This window comes from Kogia breviceps, chromosome 10, assembly GCF_026419965.1.
Source record: "Kogia breviceps isolate mKogBre1 chromosome 10, mKogBre1 haplotype 1, whole genome shotgun sequence".
NCBI classification, from domain to species: Eukaryota; Metazoa; Chordata; class Mammalia; order Artiodactyla; family Physeteridae; genus Kogia; species Kogia breviceps.
In genome coordinates, this window is record NC_081319.1 from 72,011,114 (window position 1) to 72,032,387 (window position 21,274).

General features: G+C 50.8%; 1 protein-coding gene across 3 annotated transcripts in view; it reads right to left on the reverse strand.

Annotated features, from left to right (window-relative positions):
* The window catches only part of BTBD9 (BTB domain containing 9), a 419,768-nt gene continuing 398,494 nt past the window's right edge, over window positions 1–21,274 (reverse strand). For all 3 annotated transcript variants that reach the window (XM_059077216.2, XM_067006126.1, XM_067006127.1), the window contains 2 exons: window positions 18,241–18,319; window positions 1–1,646 (listed from right to left, as the gene is read on the reverse strand). In XM_059077216.2, the coding sequence (XP_058933199.1) occupies window positions 1,449–1,646; window positions 18,241–18,319 (277 nt within the window). In that variant the 3' untranslated portion in view covers window positions 1–1,448. The remainder of the gene's footprint in view (window positions 1,647–18,240; window positions 18,320–21,274) is intronic.

The window sequence follows — 21,274 nt, forward strand, 5'->3', positions numbered from 1 at the left end:
GAGACTAGCAGAAAGACAACCTTCCCATTTAATCATGCAGCTTGAAGCTACCCTACTATTCCAATACTGATAAATCACAACTACATCACACTGGGAGGAAACAGCTGACCCACTGGCTCTTTGTATACCCACGACCAATGTGTCTTTAAGACAGCAATGACCCCCCGTCGGCCCCACTCCTCCTCCAAGCAGGATGCACAGAGGACCTGATCATGACAGCCAGCCAAAGGAAGAATTGCAGGATGAGCAAAAACCGGACACAATCTGATCAAGTTACACAGGGCAGTTAGCACTGGGATGGAAATTACTCAGACACACAGAGCCAGATCAAGCGACAACTGTCAGATGAGATCGTTTCAACGAGGATTAAAAGGAAAGCTTCTTGGAACTGATTTTTTTTTTTTTTCAATCCCTGGCTGAGTATCATGGTCTGGGGGAAAAACAGCAACCACTGATCACCACCACGCGGGAAAGGCCCACTTCTGCATTCCCGACACCGACTGGCAGGACGACGGCTGCCTCCACACGGCTCACTAACCTGTGGCAAATGGAGGATAGGTCCAGCCCAACCGGAAGCTGGTATATACACTCATACATACTTCTGAACATTAAATTAGCTGGTCGCATAATCACTGTTTCCTTGTCAGCCTCCCAAACTTAAAGGCTGGATACGTTTCAGGAATGACAGGTTAATAACTTGGCAATTCGAGTGATTAGTAACTCCAGTGTCCACAGATTAATTTGCTCCTTGTGTATTTTGTTGATCTTCCTCAAAGGATTTTCCTTGTCAGACCAGGTGCCACGATGAGCTGCATCTGTGCCTCATTTAGGAGATGTGCATGATATTTCTCAGCTCTACCCCACGCTCAACCATTCAAATCTAAGGGAGGAAAATTACAGCGTCAAAAGGGATTAAAACAAGTGATTTGCTGTTTGAACCTTTCAATCTGGAACTCCTATGATTCAGCAAATGGAGAATAACTAAAAGAAATAAAAAATTATTTAGTTGCCAGGGCAATGTGTTCCATAAAAGTAAACACTCTAAGGAAACCCATTTCCTACAGGGTGCCTCCAGGTAATGAAGGCCTAATACATTCTCTTCCATTCCTGTGTTCATGTGCCACCTTTGTATTCCGACTCAGGCCTATTACTTCCTTCTGTGGTCTTTGCGGGGTTAGATGAGAGAGGTAGGGTGTTAATGGACTTGATGAAGATTGAAGACCCACTTTCTCCCCCTGGAGACCAGCCTGATTTGAACAAGCTGAGGAGAACAAAGCAGCCCCTTTGTGTCCTTGGGAGGAAAGCTGTCCTGTGTGTTTCTGCAGCCAGGTCTGTTCCTCGTGGGGCGGGGGTGGCGGGGGGAGGTGTCCACAGGGATCCCTGCTTGGGGAGGACACGGCTCCCGTGCCACCTGGGCCCAGCCGAGTCACTCCACACGTACGCCTCCTCTACTGGTGCTGCCGGGTGGCTGAGTATGAGCTGGAGCCTGGGCTGGAGTGCAGCGAGTTGCCGCTGGGGGCCTGCAGGGCGTGGGGGCCGGGCTGCCGACTGGCTGGGCTGGTGTCCCCCGTCCCCGATTCCTCGCTGTTCTCCTCCCTCTGGTTGCTCTGCTGCTCGGGACACTCAAAGTGGACGCAGTGGAACACCTGGTGAGAGAAAGGAGAGACCCGGTGAGCGATGGGTCGGTGTCGGACCCCAGAGCTGCCATGAGTCGGGACGCTGTCCCCACGGGAGTGACAGCAGGTCCTTCCGCTCCCCCTGCCACTGGCACGGACAGGCAACAACTAGAGGGTGGTAAGCGCTTTTCAATCAGTCAGGATAAAAGTAAGTGGACCAATGAGTCTAAGAGTTGCAGGCAGCACAGCATGGATTCCTATAGAATGTTCCCACTGGATTTCTCCATTTTGGGTTACTTTTGTCTCATGAGCTTTTCTTTCTTTTTAAATTCTTACATCTGGCAGTTGGGTTAAAAGTCAGTGGGGTTGTTGGTGGCAATGGCTGCATGATTCTGTCAATATGCTAAAAACCACTATGCTTTAAATGGGTGAGTTGTATGACATGTGAATTATACTACAATAAAGTTATTTTCTAAAAAAAAGCCTACAGGGCATTACCCCAGGGGAGGACCCAGGCTTATCTCCAAGGATCCAAAGAGCCATTGCTCACCTCCTCCTGTGCCCTCCGGAAGGGAGCAAGTTCTTGGTGTGTAATCATCTTCTGGGCAGCAGTGCTGGGGAGAGAACTTCAGCCTGAGGTGACCTGGGCCAGCAGGGAACAAACACCCTCATGTGGAGGAATGGCCCCATGCAGGAGCCAGGAAAAGCCTGCCTTCCACCGTGACTCACTCAGGAAGCACCACTGAGCAGACAGGGTACCACTCAGAGCTCGGCAAACAAGCGTGAGCCTCGGCCCTGACCTTGAGAACACACAGCACGGCTGGGGGTTGGGGGTGAGCCTGCCACGCCCAAAGCAGGAGGTAACTGCTGGTGTGTGAGCTGGGGGCACGGGGGCAGCCAGAGGAAGCCCACGTCAGAGGAGGGTCTTTAGGGATGCCCTCCCCCCCCCGAAATTCCTCTCTCCACTAACAGCCAAGTCCTCCTGGGGTCCCTGCTCTCTGGTGCCTGTCCTGAGCTCTTTGCACAGGAGAATCACATCCTCTGCTGGGGGGGGTCTTCAGTCTGAAGCACACATATCGACTTTCCAAGGAGCATGCTGGCAGTTTTAAGGGAATCAATTTCCAGATCCTCAAATTCAGTATTTTCTAAAAACTGCCTGAGAACATGACTGAATTCACAACACCCTTCCCCACCTCACAGAAGGAAAGCACAGCCCTTGCCTGCCCGTGCTACAGTACGCACTGGGGCACACCGACCTCCCTCACACGGATGCCAAGCCCTGGATGGGGAGCACCCTCCCATGAGTCATAGGCCCTGATGCCTTCCGGGTCCCCATGAGAGTGAAATTTGGCCTGAGTGAGATGTTCTGAATTCAGAACCGAACTGTATATGTGACTCATATAATTCTTTTAAATGTAACTGCAATTTTCCCAGAATTATAAAAACATTTTTCAAAATACACTGGCTAAATCCCATGAATAATTCCACAATTACTTTCAGATTTGGTGTGCCTTATTCAACGAGTTGGTTAAAATCTATTTTACCAAATCATGTCATCAAATATGTATTCCTAATAATTAGTCCTTATCTTTCATCTTTTAAAATGTTTATTTTTTTTCTACCTCATATTAACAAAAATAATTGTATTTAAACTTATGAAGAAATTTTTACTTCTCAACCTTAAAATGTTCAAAAAATTACACATTTTTCCCCAAAGCTCTTTTAGGGGGTATGCAAACAAAATGTTTGAAGGCCATTGCTCATAGCGCTTAGAAGACTCTAAGCCCTCAATAGAGTCCTTTTAAAAGTTAATAGGCAGGAATTCCCTGGCTGTCCAGTGGTTAGGACTCTGCACTTTCACTGCCAAGGGTGTGGGTTCGATCGCTGGTCGGGGAACTAAGATCCTTTAAGCCGTGCGGTGCAGCCAAAAAAAAAAGAAAATAGGCAGACTTGCAGCCACATGGATAGATCTAGATTATCATACTAAGCAAAGTAAGTCAGAAAGATAATTACCATATGATATCACTTATATGTGGAATCTAAAATACAATACAAATCAACATATCTATGAAACAAAAACAGGTTCACAGACATAGAGAACAGACGTGGTTGCCAAGGTGAGGGGTGTGTGTGGCGGAGGGAAGCATTGGGAGTCGGGGATGAGCAGATGCAAACTATTACGTATAGGATGGATAAAAACAAGGTCCTACTGTATAGCACAGGGAACTGTATTTAATATCCTGTGACAAACCATAATGGAAAAGAATATGAAAAAGAATATATATATGTATGACCGAGTCATTTTGCTGAACAGAATAAATACACATTGTAAATCAACTATACTTCAATGAAATTAAAAGAAAAGTTAATAGGCAGGACCTGGAGGGAAGGCAAGGACATTTTAGGGTTAGAAGTGTTCTGAAGACCTTGGGAGGAAAGAGCCAAGTGATGTCTGAGAAGATCTGAGTGGCAAACCGTGAGGAGAGGGGAAAGTTGGCAGCAGGGCCAGTGAGAGCTTTGGAGCAGAAACATTCTATGATCTGCTGGAATAGGATTTAGGGGTGAGTGCCAGTTCCTGAGGGGCCTGATGGCACAAGACAGTCTTAGAGACACTGGTGTGGTAGGCCAGTAACATGACAGGAACCGAGGCTGAGGGAGCCGGAGGCCACCAGTGACTGGGGGACTAAGAGGCAGAACCAGCACCCTGGACAAACACCTGGTAGGGCCTCAGCTCTCCTACAGGTGCTACCGTATCCCAAGGGTTTTCTCCCTTTGGCCTCCAGACTTCTAAACCAGCCCTAGATAAGATGATGCAAGTTGTTGTAAAGCTGTCATTGAACTTAGGTGCAAATGCTGAGGCTAAACTGTAAGCATGTAACTGGCCTGTAGTGATGTGCTTGGAAAGGACTGGTGGGTGCCTGGGCCTGCGTGGACAGCTGTGAAAGGCAAGCCATGTGGCACAGGGCCAGGGCCAGGCTCCAAGCCCTGGCCACCCACTGCTCCCAGGAGAGCTCAACCCTCACTCTCCTTGGGTTGGGCCCACCCTTTCCTTCCAAGTGGCCTGCTAGCTCAGAGGACCCACTGAAGTTGGATCTGCCCATGTTTCCTGAGTCCTGGATACGGGCCTGTCTTTAGAGGATAAGGCACTGGTACCTCAGGAGTGGGCAGGATGCAGCCAGGGCTGGACACCTGACACTCTCCCTGAGAAAGGACCAGGCAGAGGAGACTGCAGGGGGCTCAGGAAGTGCAGAGAGCCAGGGGGACGCGGCTGCCCCTGCTTCCTCCTGGGAACTCTACAGCCTCCACAGCTCCAGCACACGCACCATGCACAACCACACCATGCACACAGGCACACGTGCACTATGCACGCATACACATGCACCCTTCTGCAGAATCAGGTTCATGGAGGAGAAGACAAATGTAATATCAACTGTGAAATTATACTTAAAATATAAATTCCATGCTTACCTTCCCGCATCACTACTTCTTCCATATTCCCACTTCAATTCATTTATCTACCACTGTTTCAAATTTCACCTTTCAAACTAATATGAAGTCCAAGATCACGCGTCCTCTTTGTATGGGCAGAGTGTATTTTCTCTTAGAGTGAGCCGATTTCTCTCCTTAAAGCTCAGGCTGGTGCTGCTTCCTGTGGACCCGAGTCAGCCCCCAATCTCTCTTTTCTTTTCTTTCCTTTCCTTTCTCCCTCCCTTTTATATCAAATCTCGCCCCTTGGGCCCACCTGCAGGTGCTTAGCAGTCAACAGCCATAGGGGAGGGCCTTTTCTGGGGATTTAAAAACTGTTTGGGCCGTCAGCTCTCACCTGGGCTACTCAGGGTAATTTTGAAAATCCTCTTCTAAGTAGCAGCTATTAATCACCTCTTCTTCATCAGCTCCACATTCTTTGAGCTTCTGAAGTGACAGGACCACCTTCTGGTGGGTTATCGACAGTCTCTTGCTTTAGGAGCACCCGTCTTTCCAAGCACGGGGTGGGGCCATGGAGACAACCCCCCAGAACACATCTTGGCTTCCGCACACCCCCCGCCGCACTCTAAGTGGATCCTCTCCCTAGACCTCCTTGTAAACGAACAAACATCCTTCCCTTTCTCAACACCACCCAGGGTCATCTTTCGTCCCCAGCACCTTTGTCTCCATCTGTTCTGAACGATGCGCTTTACGGCACCGTCCCCATTCTGACCTGACCCCTTTATCCTGCCCCATCACGCCTGCAGTCGGTTACGTCACCCCGCTCTTGTGCTCCCCGTCAGTGTCTCCTCAGAGCCCTAGGCTGATGCTAATCCTTCAACTGATTTAACACTGTCCTGCTGCGTATTACCTTTCCCAGTGAATGGGTTTTCTCTCCTTGTGCTCTCACGAACCTCCCTTCGGGTTTCTTAATTTCTAGGCCAGCCTGTGAGGCTCCAGGGCCCAAGGCCCAGCCCCTCCTCCTGCCTGTGTCCTGACCTGTCAGCTCCCATCTGACTCAAGGACCGCGGTGTGGCCATCCTTTCTCCCACTCAGGGCCTTGCACAAGAATAAACAAATCAATAAAAACCCTGGACTGAAAAATAAAGCTAAAAGAGATCTCAGTGCAGCTGGCCGCTAACTTACGTCTGGCTCTCACCTAAGGAAGGGTCCCCGTGGGTGACGCAGTCCAGAGAGGCAGGGTGGGTTTCTGCTCCACGCTGTACCCGTAAAAAGCCTGGAGGACGCGACTACAGCGAACACTCAATACTGCTGGTAGCCGGACCCCTGCTGTTGCCCTGTTCCCACTGTTACTCCCATTCCTCTAACTTGGGTGACTTAACTGCACGACTGTCTCTAGCCCACTTAACCAACCTGTTTTAAAACAGCAACTGGAATGGCTATTTTTCCCAACATACCTAATGGTACTGTTTTGGTGTCCTCCTGTGGATGCTCCTCCTTGGAGAAATCATAGCCATGCCTCTCCCTGACCCTGCAGAGCTCAGCGTAGGCTCTGCCCTCTAAGCTGGGGGAAACTGGGAGCCTCTGGGAGCCCCAGGAAGCCCTAGCCGCCAGCAGCCTGGCTGAGCCTCCGCGGCCGGATGTGAGGAACCAGGGCTGTGTCAGGGCTGCGCTTCAGGCTGTGACCCCAGAGTCCCAAGGGTATCACTACGGGACCAACTTTGATGCGGGTTCCCTGAGCATCTCCAGAGCCAAGCGGGCTCTGCCAAGTCAAAGGCAACGCACAGTTAACTTTGTAAGTCACAAACCATGTGGTGAAGATTCCAAGTGAAAAAGGGTGTTTTACAGATGGAAAGATGGGTGCGGAGGTAGAGCGTGCAGCGGAGACAGAGAGAGCAGGCTAAGGGAGGCAAGCTAGGAAAGGACTGGCGCCTCCATGTTCCAGGCTCAGACTGGGGGGCAGGACAAGGTGACACCACACAGTAGGCGTGGCCAGAGGAGCCAAACACAGTGAGGAGGGTTTGGAGGTCAGGAGGTCCAAGTGCATTCTTTCATTCACTCACTCATTCATTCATTCCAAAACATGAGGCACCTCCTGTGCCCCCTCCTGTGAGGCCTGGCCTCCTCACAGGGTGCACCACCCAGTAAGGATAGAGACACGTGAGTGGACAGGCTCTGGCAACCAGGGAGCCATGAGGGTGTAGAGGAGGGGCCCCCCAGTCAGCCAGTGGAGCAGGGGATGCCGCCTGAGCTGAGTCGGGAAAGATGAGGCAGTCAAGCAGGACTGGTCAGAGGAGGGAGGCCTGGTGCAAGAGGAGGGTGACCACTGTGGACTCCCCAGCCAGCGTGATGACAAAGAAAGGGGGAGCAGGGGGGTGGGGAGCCGGGCGGCAGAGGCAAGAGGCCACGGCTCAGAGGACTGGGTGAGGGCCCGGCCTGGACCTGGGCAGGGAGCCAGGGTCGCCGGACAGAGGAGAGTCTTAAAAAATTAAGTATTTCTTGAATTAAAAATATTACAACAAGAATACATTTGTGCTGACAAATAATACAAGTGCCTGAAGAAAGAAAGCAGATGACAACAAACCCTTAAACTTGAAATCCCCTGAGATAGAACATAGCAATTTGGGATAAACAGGAAAGAATCTTTTTTTTTTTTTTTTTTTTTGTGGTATGCGGGCCTCACTGTTGTGGCCTCTCCCGTTGCGGAGCACAGGCTCCGGACGCGCAGGCTCAGCGGCCATGGCTCACGGGCCCAGCCGCTCCGCGGCATGTGGGATCTTCCCAGCCCGGGGCACGAACCCGTGTCCCCTGCATCGGCAGGCGGATTCTCAACCACTGCGCCACCAGGGAAGCCCAAGAATCATTTTTAAAGGATAAACAACAGAACCTGATAACAGACTTGGTAAGACTGACACAGGAGAGGGAAGGATTCTTCACAGCCTCTTAGGATCCTCTGGGAGGACGGAGGCTGGGGGACTATGGTGCTGCAGTGGGCACAGCAGGGGGGGTCTGAGGGGGCTCCAGGCCCAGCCAAGCACTGGGGACCTGGACTCATCCTCAGAGCCTCCCTTTCACTGCTTTTGTTTTTCAAACTTCAGTGACCTCACTGAGCATAAACACTGGCCTGAGGCTAGATCACACAGTCCCTGCTGTCAGGACCTCTACCAGATGGAACTCAGCCCAAGAGTGGTGAGTGGGATTCGACCTCAGGGTGGAGCAGCTCCAGAATCTGTGCTCTCTCCATATCAGGATGTCTCCTCACACAGACAACATAATAGCAAGTGAGAAGGAATATGGCAGTGTGAGAAATTAATTCACCTGGAAGGGAAGATCAGGGAGGAAGGTGTGCATAAACTAGACCTTGAAGACAGGGCAGGAGTGGCCTTCCAGGCAGAAGGGACAGGGAGAACTTCCAGATAAAGGCTTGGGGCCTCGCTCTCGCCTTCTGTACAACAACTTGCCAGCTCAGCTGTCTCAGTCGATAATCCAACCCACCGGCCTTGAACCTAACATGACAACAGAGCGAAGCCAGCACCCAGCCAGGTCCTGGACCACTGCAGACGAGGATGAACATCATGGTGTCCGTACCTCACCATCATCATCTTGTGCCCGGCTGGGGTTCTTCCCTTAGGACCCTAGGCCCCTTCCGATGTGCACCCGTTGCAAACGGGCATTCAGAGAGGGGGCCTGTGGGCGGTCCTGACTCTGTTCATGGGAGCAGGGGTGGAAAGTGAGCCTGCCCTGGAGAAACTGGCACCTTCTCTGGTGGCCAAGTGGTCGGGGCTGGCCCGAGATGCCTGCCGCCCCTGCAGAGGTGCAAAGGGTCAGAGAGGCTGGGATGCCTCTGCTCTTTTCACATAGACACTGGAGGTCGCTGTTGCCTGGAGGAGTCGTCACTGCCACGAGGGGCGGTACCTGGTGCCATGTGGAAACTGCGGGTTGTCCCTCGCACCCCTAAGCTCCTCTCCCCACCGAGCACCTCAGTCCTCCCTCTCGGTGGGACAGCCAGGTCCTGAGTTTCTCTTTGCTCAGAAGCTTGTGTGATTCAATTTCTTTCCTCCGAACCTTCCCAAGACTGCGATACCCCTTGGAAAGGATGTGACCACAAGTGCATGAGGCACACAGGGCAGAGTCACACTACTGATTCATGCAAAACCATTATCCCAGTCGCCGCATCATTTTCCCTTCCCTTCTCGGCGATCACGCACCCCATTAGCCTGTTTGATTGCTGCTGCTCACGAAGGGGCGCCTTCGCTGAACCAGCTTCAGTGGCCTCTGGATCCGTCTTCCGAGAGGAGCCAGTTAAATTGGAATGTAGTCGTGTGTATGAATCCGACGCAGCCTGAGTCACAACCATGTGTCCTTTTTTGTAGCTGCTGTTTATTATCACTTTGCCTTTCCTCTCTGGGAGCCATAATTCTTGACATGTTTGAGACAGTCTGGGGTGAACCCTGGAAAGGATGTACACAAATGTGCTGGCCCCTTCTTGGCAAACAGGCGAATTCCTCGGCTAGCCACTGTTTGCCGCCTTTCATTAGAGGGATTCCCTGAGCACTCTTTGTTCAACGTGTCTTCAAGGTTTTTAAAAGCAGAGAAGCCTCTGCTAATTTTCCCAAGTTGGTCTAAGAGTCCACCGTGAACTGTAGCAGAAATCAGGAAAATTTAATAAATGTTGATCAGTGACTCTACCTTGTCTTTCTGGTTTCTCCTGAGTAATTTTCACAGATTGCTTTCATGCCAAGCAATACAAATAGGATTTGAGCCAAGCTTTCAACTTACATTTACATCTTATAAAATAGATACCTACCTCTCAATGATATCTGCCCAGAAATCAGACACAGAGACGTGGCTTCTGAATTATACACCCTGAGGACTTCCTCTCTCCTTTCACAATGTGTGGTGTGGCAGCATGACACACACACAGCACTCAGCAAACATTAACTGAGCCTGATGACAATGACAATTACATCTTCTTACACTCATCTCAGGAACAAGTTACGAGTCCATCTTTAGATTGTAGAGATGTTTTATTTTTGTTCCTTTAAAAATGAAGACCAAGTGTTTCTAACAAAACATTGCAATTTAAAACCAAAGTTTCACGTATGTACATCTGAACATACCAAAACATGGTTTTCAGTTAAGGAACCCATTTCATAGGGAGACACTTCCAGTTTGTGAACAGCAACTTTTCAGCATTGCTTAGGGGTGACAGGATAACCCCATAGTTTTGCACAAGTATTTATTCCTACTAGGTATGGGAGTAAGCTTCTTGGTGACACTGCTTATATATGGCAACAATTTTTTTAACTTTCCAATGTCACTTTCCCATCTTCACATAGGCCAGGGCATTCACAAATAACTGGAACTCCACTGCTTGGAAGGTTCTGGACAACAGCCTTTCCAAAACATATCACAGGGACTTCCCTGGTGGTCCAGTGGTTAAGACTCCATGCTTCCACTACAGGGAGTGCAGGTTCAATCCCTGGCTGGGGAACTAAGATCGTAAGATCCCACATGCCCCATATGGCCGAAGGAAAAAAAAAGAAAGAAAGAAAACACATTGCCCCAGGCAGTCCCAGAACTCCCGACCACCGATTTTTATGTGTGCACACTTGAGTTCCAGGGAGTGACTCACTGGCTTGTCTTTTTTTTTTTTTTTTTTTTTTCTTTGCGGTTTCTCCCGTAGCGGAGCACAGGCTCTGGACGCACAGGCTCAGCGGCCATGGCTCATGGGCCCAGCTGCTCCGCGGCATGTGGGATCTTCCCAGACCCGGGCATGAACCCATGTCCCCTGCATCGGCAGGCGGACTCTCAACCGCTGCGCCACCAGGGAAGCCCCCACTCTCTTGTCTTAATTAATTTGGCCCTAGGGTGGTAGAGGTATCTTTTCATTTTTGAAAAACTAAAACAAAAAAGGAGAAATATTCTAGTTCCCAGGTAGAACCGGTAGACATGGCCTTACCAGGGCTCTTGCTCTCCCCGCAAGGCCGCACGGGTGGCCCCACTGCCCTGGGCAGCTTTTCACTTTATCCAGCCAACGTGTCTGCTTTGTCTCGAAGGCTTCCAGCTGCAGGGAGACTGCAGGCCTGACTCACTGCTGGCTCTGCAGCAGGACATGGCTGACATCATCCTCACCAGCTGGTGTCTCTATCCATCCCGCTGCCTGGCAGCCCCCAGGCCTCACCTGCTCAGGTGCTGTATGCACCTCCTCCCGGGCCGGTTGTTTGGTGCTGAATTACTGCTGCTCCACTACAACAGGCATAAGGCTTGTGGAGTGTCTGGAACAATGACGTGCTCCCTGTTGTGTCACTTTCCCTCTCTTTTTCCAATAAAATCTTTCCTAATAGACATTTAAGTATAAAGATGCCTATAAAAGATGCCTTTTTATAATTGTGCTATAAATTAAATATTTTTCTGCTTTTTTTCTGTCTCACTGGGAAGGAACCTTTAAGATCTAGTTCACTCTCCTTATTTTAAAGACAAGTGTCCTGAGAGCCAGGGAGGTGAAGTGACTTGCTGGGGGTCACACAGCTGGTTGGGCATGAGGCTGGCACCAGTGCCAAGGTCTCCTGGTCCACACTGAACAAGGCCCCTCCCTTCCTTCCACCCACTTCTCTCTCCTCCTCAGCTCATTCCCTACCTCCCTGCCCTGTGCATTATGGCTGTGTCTCAGACGACATCCTCTGGAGGATGCTGCCGGGGAGGGAATCCTTGGGGACTCAGACAGGGAGTGACCAGACCTGTGGTGGTGGGGCCTGGGAAATAACTGTCACAGGGCCAGGAAGGAGTTGTTTTTTTTTTTTTTTTTAAGCAGAGTCTGTTTCCTTCTTTTTGCTTTTTCTTCACTAGAGCCACATGTTGCTATGGGAACAAGGATGGCACAGGGAGCCCAGAGCCACTCACCGGCCTGACAGCCTGTAAATAAATTCTGCCTCACTCCAGGCTTGGCGCTGAGTGGTCCTGGAGGGCAGCTCAAGCAGCCACTTACAGACTCTCCATCCTGCTCGTGCCGGCGGTGCAGACCCTCCAGCGGCAAGCTCCCTGGAGCTCATGAAGGGACCTGCACTCCCCGCCCTCCCAAGCCCGCCACAGCACAGCCTCATCCCTGTCTGCCCATCCTGGGCCAAGATGACCTGATCCACTTTTCAGATGCCGAAACCCCTCCTCAGGACCATCCCCGTCAGCTGCCACTGCCCCGCTCACTCCAGCGCTCGGCCTCCACCAGCGCTGCTCCTCGCAGCATCACCCCCCCCCCACTCCAGGTGAAGGCGTCTTCTGGTGGGTTGACTTCTGTCAGGCGCTGAAGCTGCAACCCCCCCGCCCCCAGGGAAAGGCCCTGCCTGGGTTTCTCTCCTGGTTCCAGCCTGACTGGTGCACGAAGCCTGCCCGCAGGGACCGTCTGCTCACCAGTGCCTGACTTGACGACCTGGCCTGGTCAGAGCTGGGCTCATTTCTGAAGCTTTACCATTTCTTATGCCTTTTGGGGAGACAGAGCGGCCTGGATGTTAAGTGCCAACTGCCTGGATTCAAACCCTGGCTCTGCCACTCACCAGGCATGACTGTGTGCGAGTCACTTAACATCACTCAGCTTTGGTTTCCTCATCAATTTATCCCTTTTGCTTAAACCAGAACATTTTTATTGTGAAAACCATGCACTAAAAGGTGCATGAAATACAAATGTATAGCTCGCTGAATAACTATAGTCAACACCAGCCGTGTAAACCCCACGCAGGTCAAGAACCAGAAAAATCGCTGGCGCCCTGTGGTCCCTTCCTGATCTAAGCCTCCCTGCTGGAGACCACAGTCTGGCTTTAATAATAATCATTTCTTTTCTGTGTACACATCCTTAGATGTTACAGCTTAGTTTTGCCTGTTTTTGACATTTGTATGAACATAATCCTACTACATGGATTCTTCTGTACTGGCTTCTGTCCTTCAACATGCTGTAACGTTCATCCCCATGGATCGCCGGGATAAGAAGTTGTTTCACTAAGTCTTTTCCTTTATTTGGCTGCCTGATGGGGAGCGGGAGAGATGGACAGACAGACCGAACGATTCATCTGCTCACTCAGGCAGCAGGTACTCTCTGCTCACATGCGCCAGGCCCAGGCTAAGGCTAGGATATAAGACAAATACCACATAGCCTGTCTCCTCAGCTACATAAATTCAATACGTAAATGGAGACCTGAGAGCTGCCTACAGACTGTTGACCCCATCCTCACTCTCTATTACTGACTAGGCAAAGGCTTTCCTGAGGGTCTTTCCATATTGCAGAAAGTTAGCTTTTCCCACAAGTCCTTTCTAATCCCCAGGGCTGCTTGTGCCCCTGAGGTCTCTGTCTCCTAAAAAAATCGTTCCAGAACCTGCTCTCCAACCCAGGTTTCATCAAAGCCATAAGAAGAAACAGGCGTAACTTCTATTTATTTTAATAGACTGACGGATTGTCATAGGTCCACAGACAGACCTCATTTGGACCCAGCCTGACCTCCTTAAGGACAAAGCAGTGTGCCTTTGAGGCTTTGCTGTGGTCACTAGTGAAATGAAAATGAAGGGTGTGTGAGAGGAGCTGCTGCATCAGAACTAGCACGGCTGCTGCACAGCATGAGTGGAAACTTCAGATCCACCAGGACCTGAAGGTGGTCCTATTGACAAGGCCATGTCCAACGTCCTTCAGACAGGAAAGCCTTAGAAAGGGAAGCAATGCCTGCCTCTTGAGTAGCTCAGAGTCAAGTAGCAGTTGAGGCAGGTGGGCTGGAATGACCTCGCGGTTGCACTGGTGACTGAGACCAAGAGAAAGTGATGGAGGCAACAGCCAAGGAGAACTTTTTGGCTACAGGCACTGGGAAGGTTCAGATGAATGAAAACAACTGAAGCAGAGCAGGACGGAGGGGGCACTCGCTGAAAGACAAACTGACACGTGCCTGCCATCTAGTGCTAAGCGTGAGAGGAAGACAGAGGAAAGAAGCCTGCGAAAGGGCAGAGCAGAGAGACGTGAGAAGCATGCCCCAGAGAGGGTTACAGAGCAGAGAGGAGGAGCAGGATGACACACTTGCTGGTAGGCAATGAAAGGAGAATGTTCTAAGAAGTTAAGGTAAATGACAAGGAAATGCTGAGTACACAAGGAGCAGGAGGTCACTGAAGCAAGTGGTGGAGTCTTTGAGAGGTAAACATTAGGGGAATTTATTGACAGAAGTCGTAAACGTAGCTAAAAAATTAAATGAATTCATCGCTGTGGTGCTCACAAAGGAAAATGAGAGACAGATGCCAGGAGCAGACACGCACTTCCCAGAGGACAGGGATGAAATGCTGAGGAAATCAGAAGCGTGCCCAAACAGGTGATCAAGAAATCTGAACGCCCGCAGCCCTCCTCGGCTGCGTCACCTGAGAGCTGGCCCTGATCCGGGGTGGGGAGGGGATCAGCGTGCAGCGCAGATGCCAAGCCTGACACGGGAAGGCCTGGCCGGCTACGGCAAGACAGACACGTGCCTACTTCGGGCAAGAATTTCCCATCAGTTTTAGCTCTGGACACCTCTGCTATCCCGCTAGCAGCTGGGATGTCTGGAGGTGGGGGCAGTTCCTGAGCCGCCGGCAGCTCTGGCCACATACACAGGCCACTTTTCCACCTGCTGCCCGAACAGCCGCCCATCTCTGCTGAACACTCTCAACTCTCACAAGCTCCAAGCTGCACTTCCCCACCGCGCCCTGCGCTGACCCCCCTCTCCGGGCAGGGCAGCGCCTGAAGAAACCAGTCTTACCTGGGAGACATGGCACATTTCTCTTTCCGCTATCCACACAGACCATCTAACCTTCCCATGCTAGAAACCAATTCCATCTATGCTTCTTGAAATTCGCACACAGTCTTTGGGCTGATAACATTCGGCATCTAAAGGGAAAGAGGTCCCGGCTCTGACTAAACCAAGGCCACTGATACCACTCAGCAAACAAACAGGGCCAGACTGAGGGACCCCTGCCTCCGCTCCACTGTGAGGAAGAGGCTCCCTGACCGCTGTCTTCTCATGACACGGTTCTGGCTCCACGGGACTCGGGACCAGGGTTGTCCTGGACCCCCACCTGCCTTCCCCAGCCATTGGCGCCATCACGGTTCCCAGGCCTGGCCTCCCCAGGAGTCCTGCCTGACTGACCCCAGTCACCCTCCTTCCCTCACACCTCTGACCTTTGCCCCACATCCTTGCCCTTCTCTAAGAATGGGGATATGATGCCCAGAACCCAGTGTGCTGCAGTAAAGAATGTTCTCTTTGAGGGTTCACTACATCCTTGGTGCTCTGTGAAATTCAACTCTTGTGCCTTCTTGTTTGTTCTGAGAATGACAGTTTATGGATCTTCCCTTACGATCCTGGTCATTGTTTATTTTATGATTTGAGATGTTCCCAGGTTGGCAACACTACACTGAGGCTTTTTTTCTTGATCAATAACCCACTCAATAAGGCGGCTGAGCAAGTTGCTCATCAGCCAAATATGACGGATCACCCGTTAATTAGTGATCTAAGTCAACCCATGCAAACTGGCTGGTCTGGTCTCCAAACTGGCAGGTCCAAAGTAGCTGGGGCTCCCTGCACAGATATTTTTGTAAACTCATCAGGGAGATGGGATCTTGCACTCCAGCTTTAGAGTTCTGTAAGGGGAAGTTATTTTTCATCTGGTCTCTGAGGTGATGGGCTTGGGGCTGAGGGCTGGAAAAAGACTCCGACCAGACTTGCTCCAGTGCTTCTCAGCCTTCTCTGACTTAAGAATTCCTTCTGTTGTAAATGATAATTACAGAGTCCCATTAAGGAATTAAAGAAAAAATTTTGTCTTTTTTTTTAATGCATTATATAAGAAACAAGTGACTGCAAATAAAAATATTTAATTTTAGCTTCATACACTATTATGTAAAGTTCAAATTGTTTTCCAATTTAGTAAGTAATACATACATAAATAATTTAAGTGGTAAGAAAAATAGAGATTTATTGGCAAAATTTAACAACTACGATGTCTGGTTTGGGGCTCAAATATATATTAAAATGCAGATTAAAATTTACTTTTGTTCCATCATCAAAAAAAAGAAAAAAGTGTTTTTATGACCTGATGTTTAGAATTCTTTAATTTTCTGCTTTAAAAAATATCAGTTGCTTTACTTTTATAATTTTCAGGTTTGTTTTGAAATGAAGAGGTAAGAAAAAGTTTCAGGCTTCTGTTTATAAGCTCTTCTCTGCAAGAAACATATTGTGGGCGTGTATCATTTTTATTCTAAATAAATAAAAAGGCAAAATGAATATAAGTTATCACAATATTTGCACTTCTTAAAATGCTTTTTGAAGTACCAGAAGCACCTTGATGTGCCCTGGAGAATTCTGACTTGACAAACATAATGCATGAATCCAGGGCCAGCTGCATGATGTGTGGGGCTCAGTGCAAAATGAAAATGTAGAGCCTCTTGTTCAAAAAGGCAGGCAAAAAGCTTCTCCTTTGCTCCCACAGTGTCTCTCCTGACGTGTCCTGGGGTTTTCATTTGCTTTTTGATGCTGCGCTTGCTCGGGCTCAGGCTTGGGGGAGAGCCTTAGGTCAGGGCAGACACTCATGGCACCCAGGGCCCTATCCTGGGACTCACACATGGGACTCACACCAGATCCTGACTCTCCCCACAAGCGTGCAGGGCCCCCACTGGGAGTGGCGGGTGGCAGTGGCCACAGGGCAGGCTGAGGAGGGGGACGCTGGGCAAGTCCATGCACCAGGGGTCAGGGGGTGGGTGGCTGAGAACTTGTCTCAGGAAGGTAGGAGGGGCGGGGCTGGCCTGCAGGTCAGCCGAGGCTCCGAGCCTTGGTGGGCGTTCCACTGTCCCATAGGGGCTTCCCTTATAAAAGAAAATTCAAAGGTAAAATTGCCAAGACTATCAAGAGGGTGCTGGAGAGCATTAAACCCTAAGCTCTGAGCCCCTTCCTAAGCTCCGGGTACGGAGCCCCACGCAACGGCCCTGGTCACACACCCAGGAAGCTGGTCCTGTAGAGATCTGAGAAAGTTCATGTTAAGATGAAATTGCAGGACGGTTACTAATTTTATGCCTTTCACTTATTACCTTGAGTTTCAACATTACTGTCCCTTTTGATTGCGGTCTTTAACCAGCGGTCAGGTCTTCAGGGGTGCACACTAAGCACGTCGGACTGTAACAGCACGAGCCTGATGAGCACATGGAGCCCACAGCACAGTCACCTGCCGGACTCCAGCCCACCAGCACCAGCGCCTACTCTACGCCCACCGGAGAAACAGAAAGGCTAAGTAATAATGAACTTACGGATTCATTATTTTGCGCTCAAAATGGAAACAGATGTTCCTCTCACCTTAAACGGTGTGAGTGGACGCTGAGGTGCCTCTGTGAGCCCAGCGGGGATCCACGCTGCTGAGGGGGGCGGTCCCAGCGTGCATGGTGCGGCCCTGGGCTGCGCTCGCAGTCCCGGTGCAAGCACTCAAAGCGCCCTCCCCTCACGCCCTTGACTCACTGTGGGCACTGTCCTCTCCTCTCTGATCTGGAGGAACCCAGTGCACTTCTCCAGAGAAAAACAGCATGTTTGAGGACCAGGAACCTCACCCGCCTGCTGCCCTGACCACAGGAGCCCAAAGTGGGGAGAATAACCTGCCCACTCTTCCCTCATAAAATCCAAAGGTGACGGAACATCCACAAACAGTGCAGCCCAAAGGAATGGCTGCTGCCCCGGGATCCAGGCCTGGGCCTAGGTGAGGAACAGGCCAGGGAGGAAGAGGCTCACCCAAGAACAGTTATGTGCAGGCTAGCACAGGACAGAGTGGCCAGACAGAAGAAACCAGCAACTGTGCGCTTCAGCTGCCCCGCGGGGCTGGGGCTCCTCACACACCATGCTCAGAGGGCCCAGGGACCACTGAGACAGCTGACGTCTGGGAGGGCGGAGGACTCTGAGGACAGGGCGTTTGACCTCTCCAGGTCTCTGCAGAGTGTCTGGTAGGCAGAAGCAAACCCGCAGGAGCTGGTTTCCACTCACTGGTGAAGAGATACCCAGAAATGGTAACGATGTCCCCACTGTGCAAGAGCAGGACCTTCTTCTGTCTCAAGCTGTCTGAGCAACGGGACATTAGCGGGTAGAACAAACAGCTCCACTTGACTCAGGATGTGGCATTTACCTGTATACCAGGAAATATCACCGTGTCTTTCACGAAAGGGGACCCTTACCTCATTTGCTGTGTTGTGTGTTCCAACGATTCGAATGAAGGAGGCCGGCCGTCTTTCAAAAGTGACTGACTGCCAGGACCTGTGAGGAGAAGCACAAGCGTTGCCTGGTTAGACCACCCAGCTGACCCTGCTGACAGCGCGGGGCCAGCAGAGCCCAGTACGAGGTTGGGGAAGGCCTCCTGCGCCGTAGTGGGGCGGGGACAGGGCTCCACCCACTGTGTGGAGAGGGGGCAGGAGCACACGGTGCTCCCCTACAACCTCACCAAAGAAGGCACCCTGCCCTTCTGCGAAGGCGACGGAATTCTCCTAAAGCTCGACGTTAAGCGTGAAGGGCAGACTGCGCGTACGTAGTGACAAGAGTGTGGCCAAACAAAGGAGTGACCAAGGCTGGTGGAGTTCATGAAGTAATAGGGCCACGATGGGGCTGCCCTCAGAGGGCTGTGGGCTGAATGGATGCGTCCAGGTGGGCGCAGTGACTTCGCTGGAGAGCCCTGGGGGGAGGAGGAGCTGAGGCAGGGCAAGGGGAGGATGAGGCTGGGAGGCACCCACTGCAGTGTGAGCCCCAGGCTCCTGTCTGAACCCCTCACCCCACCCCCTGCAAGTGGTGGCACCTGGGGAAGAAGAGGCAATTTCTCCACAGGCCTCCCTCCAGCCCTCCTTTTCCCACTTCCAAATATGTCCCCCAAACAGTTTATTCTCTGGACAAGCCAGTCTCTGGGTAGGCTCAAAAGCAGCCCCACTATTTTAAAAGCCACTCCTCAAGGATCAGCAGAGGCTGGGCCAGTTCATTTAAAGCCCCGCCGAGCGGGACCCAAGCCACCCCTGAGAGGAGGCAATCTGCTCCCGGTTCACCTCCCAGTTCATGAGAACACATGGGGAGCTCAGTATCCACAGCTGCAAATGCCAGCAATACTTTCATCAGAAATGTGAGGAGTTCACAGTTGTTGATTCTCTCCTCTGTCCACACAGTGGAAGTGCCAGCTGCTGGGAAGCTGTTTCCTGTAATTGTCTAATTACCAAGTAATGCTACTAAAGAAAATACACATATTTGCAGTTTGTTTTTCCCCCTTTGCTTTCAGGTGTTCCATCTTCTCTCTCCCTGTGAGCTTCCCACTGAGACTGATTCACTGTTGCCTGGACACCAGGCCCCTTAAGGTCATTAAAAAGTCGTTACCATCCTGTGTGCAAAGTCTGTGCCTCTGGAAGCATGTTTCTGGAACAGCATAAGAAAAATCACTCTCTTTGTAAAAAGGCTATTATTCATACATGAAGGTGATGCCATCTGACATCCCCAGGGCCTGCACTCCTGGCCCATTTTCTCAGTGTTTTGCTCCCAGACCCATGCAGCTCCCTTGGAAAGCCTGTGGGCCAGGGTGGGCCTATGAGGAAGGCCCTGTGGGGCTTCAACTCTGGGCCTGGCCTCACTCCCACAGGCCTCGGGGTCATTTCTGAGCTAAGCAGGGTAACTAACTGAGCACAGATCTGCATCCTTCCTCCGGCAGGTCAGGGGAAGCTGGGGTCCACGCCGTGAGGGCATCAGAGTCCCATCCCTGCTGCTAATGCAAGAGGCAGCACACACCAAAGCTGGTCCACTCTGCTTCTCAGACCACCCCTCCAGGAAAGGGAAACAGAACTAGGGCAAGTGACCTCAGACGGTGACAGCTATTAGGTTCAGCCGGTTTCAGTGGAGCAGACAGAGTAAAGACTTATCTTCTTAGATTTCTAGTCCTATGCTAATCCAAAAAATCGTCTGGTGCTTCTGGACGTGAAGGTATAACTTGACTCTCGTAAGCACATGGTACTCGACAACATGCTCAGGGCTCTGAGAGTGCAGACAGGCCCCTAATCATTCCCTCTGTGGAAGACCCCTCCTCCCTCCGCAGTGTGGAGTGGAGGCCAAGGCCCTGAAGGAAGTGAGGGTTCGCTGTGAGTCATCCTGGGCAGAGCCGGGCCTGAACCCCGGTCTCCCTTTCCTCACCATGGCCCCCTTGGCTCCCATCTCCTGCCCCAGCCTCCGCGGTGGGCCTGGGCTGGCACCACCGGTCCCCACCTCTGCTGGGGGAAGCAGGGCTGGCAGGGCAGCAGCCTGAGAAGGAGGGAGCATTTGTGGAGTAATAAGATCAGAAGGCTTCAATTTAAGACCAATCCTCCATTACCCTGCATTAATACCTAATCACATTAGAGTTCATTTTCACTAACACAGCCCGAGAGTTGAATAGATGATTTCATTTTCAGCAAACTGGATAACAACCCCAAGACCAAAATACGAGTAGGAAGGGAAGCTGGTTAGGATGAGATAATGAGCATCTCTCCCTCCAAAATATCAGATTCCATTTCCCCTAAACTTTTTCAAAACAACTTTCAGTGCTGCCCAGTGAGGAAAGGATAAGGCAGCATCAGGACATTGTCACATCGGAGCCACATTTGTAATCAGGGTGCAACCTTGAGGAGGGTTCACGCTTCACAGGGCCAGGACACCATCACCACCAATTAGTCTACACAAAAGCTCGACTGCCATTTTGATTGAGCTTACGGAGAGCTGTATAAATATTCCTACTCGCCCAGGACTTGGAATCTCTTTAGTAGGCAACACTGCCAGGAAGACAACAGAACAACAGGGGTGTAGCACCACTCAGTTCAGAGCCAAGACTGGGTGCCGGGAGGAAGTTTCTGAACAGGAACAATGGGTGTCAAAGAATATGTGCGGGTCTTTGCTCTGAGCACCTACCCCAAACAGAGAAACCCACACAGGACTGAAGTCCCAACTCTGGCACTTGCCATCTCTCCAGCTGACAAATCATGCCCGCTTCCTGACCTGTAGTTTCTTCATTTGTCCAATGCTGACAGAAATAATACCACTCCCTTAGTTACAAAAATGCATCTAGAATGAGGTCCTGATTATGTTAAACTGTAAACACCTATACACACACGCATTCAGAGAGGGATGTCTACAAGAATGTTTGCCAAAATGTTTGGATGGAAGAATTTCAAGAGACATTAATTGTACTTTTGTACTTTTCTGTATTGTTTGAGT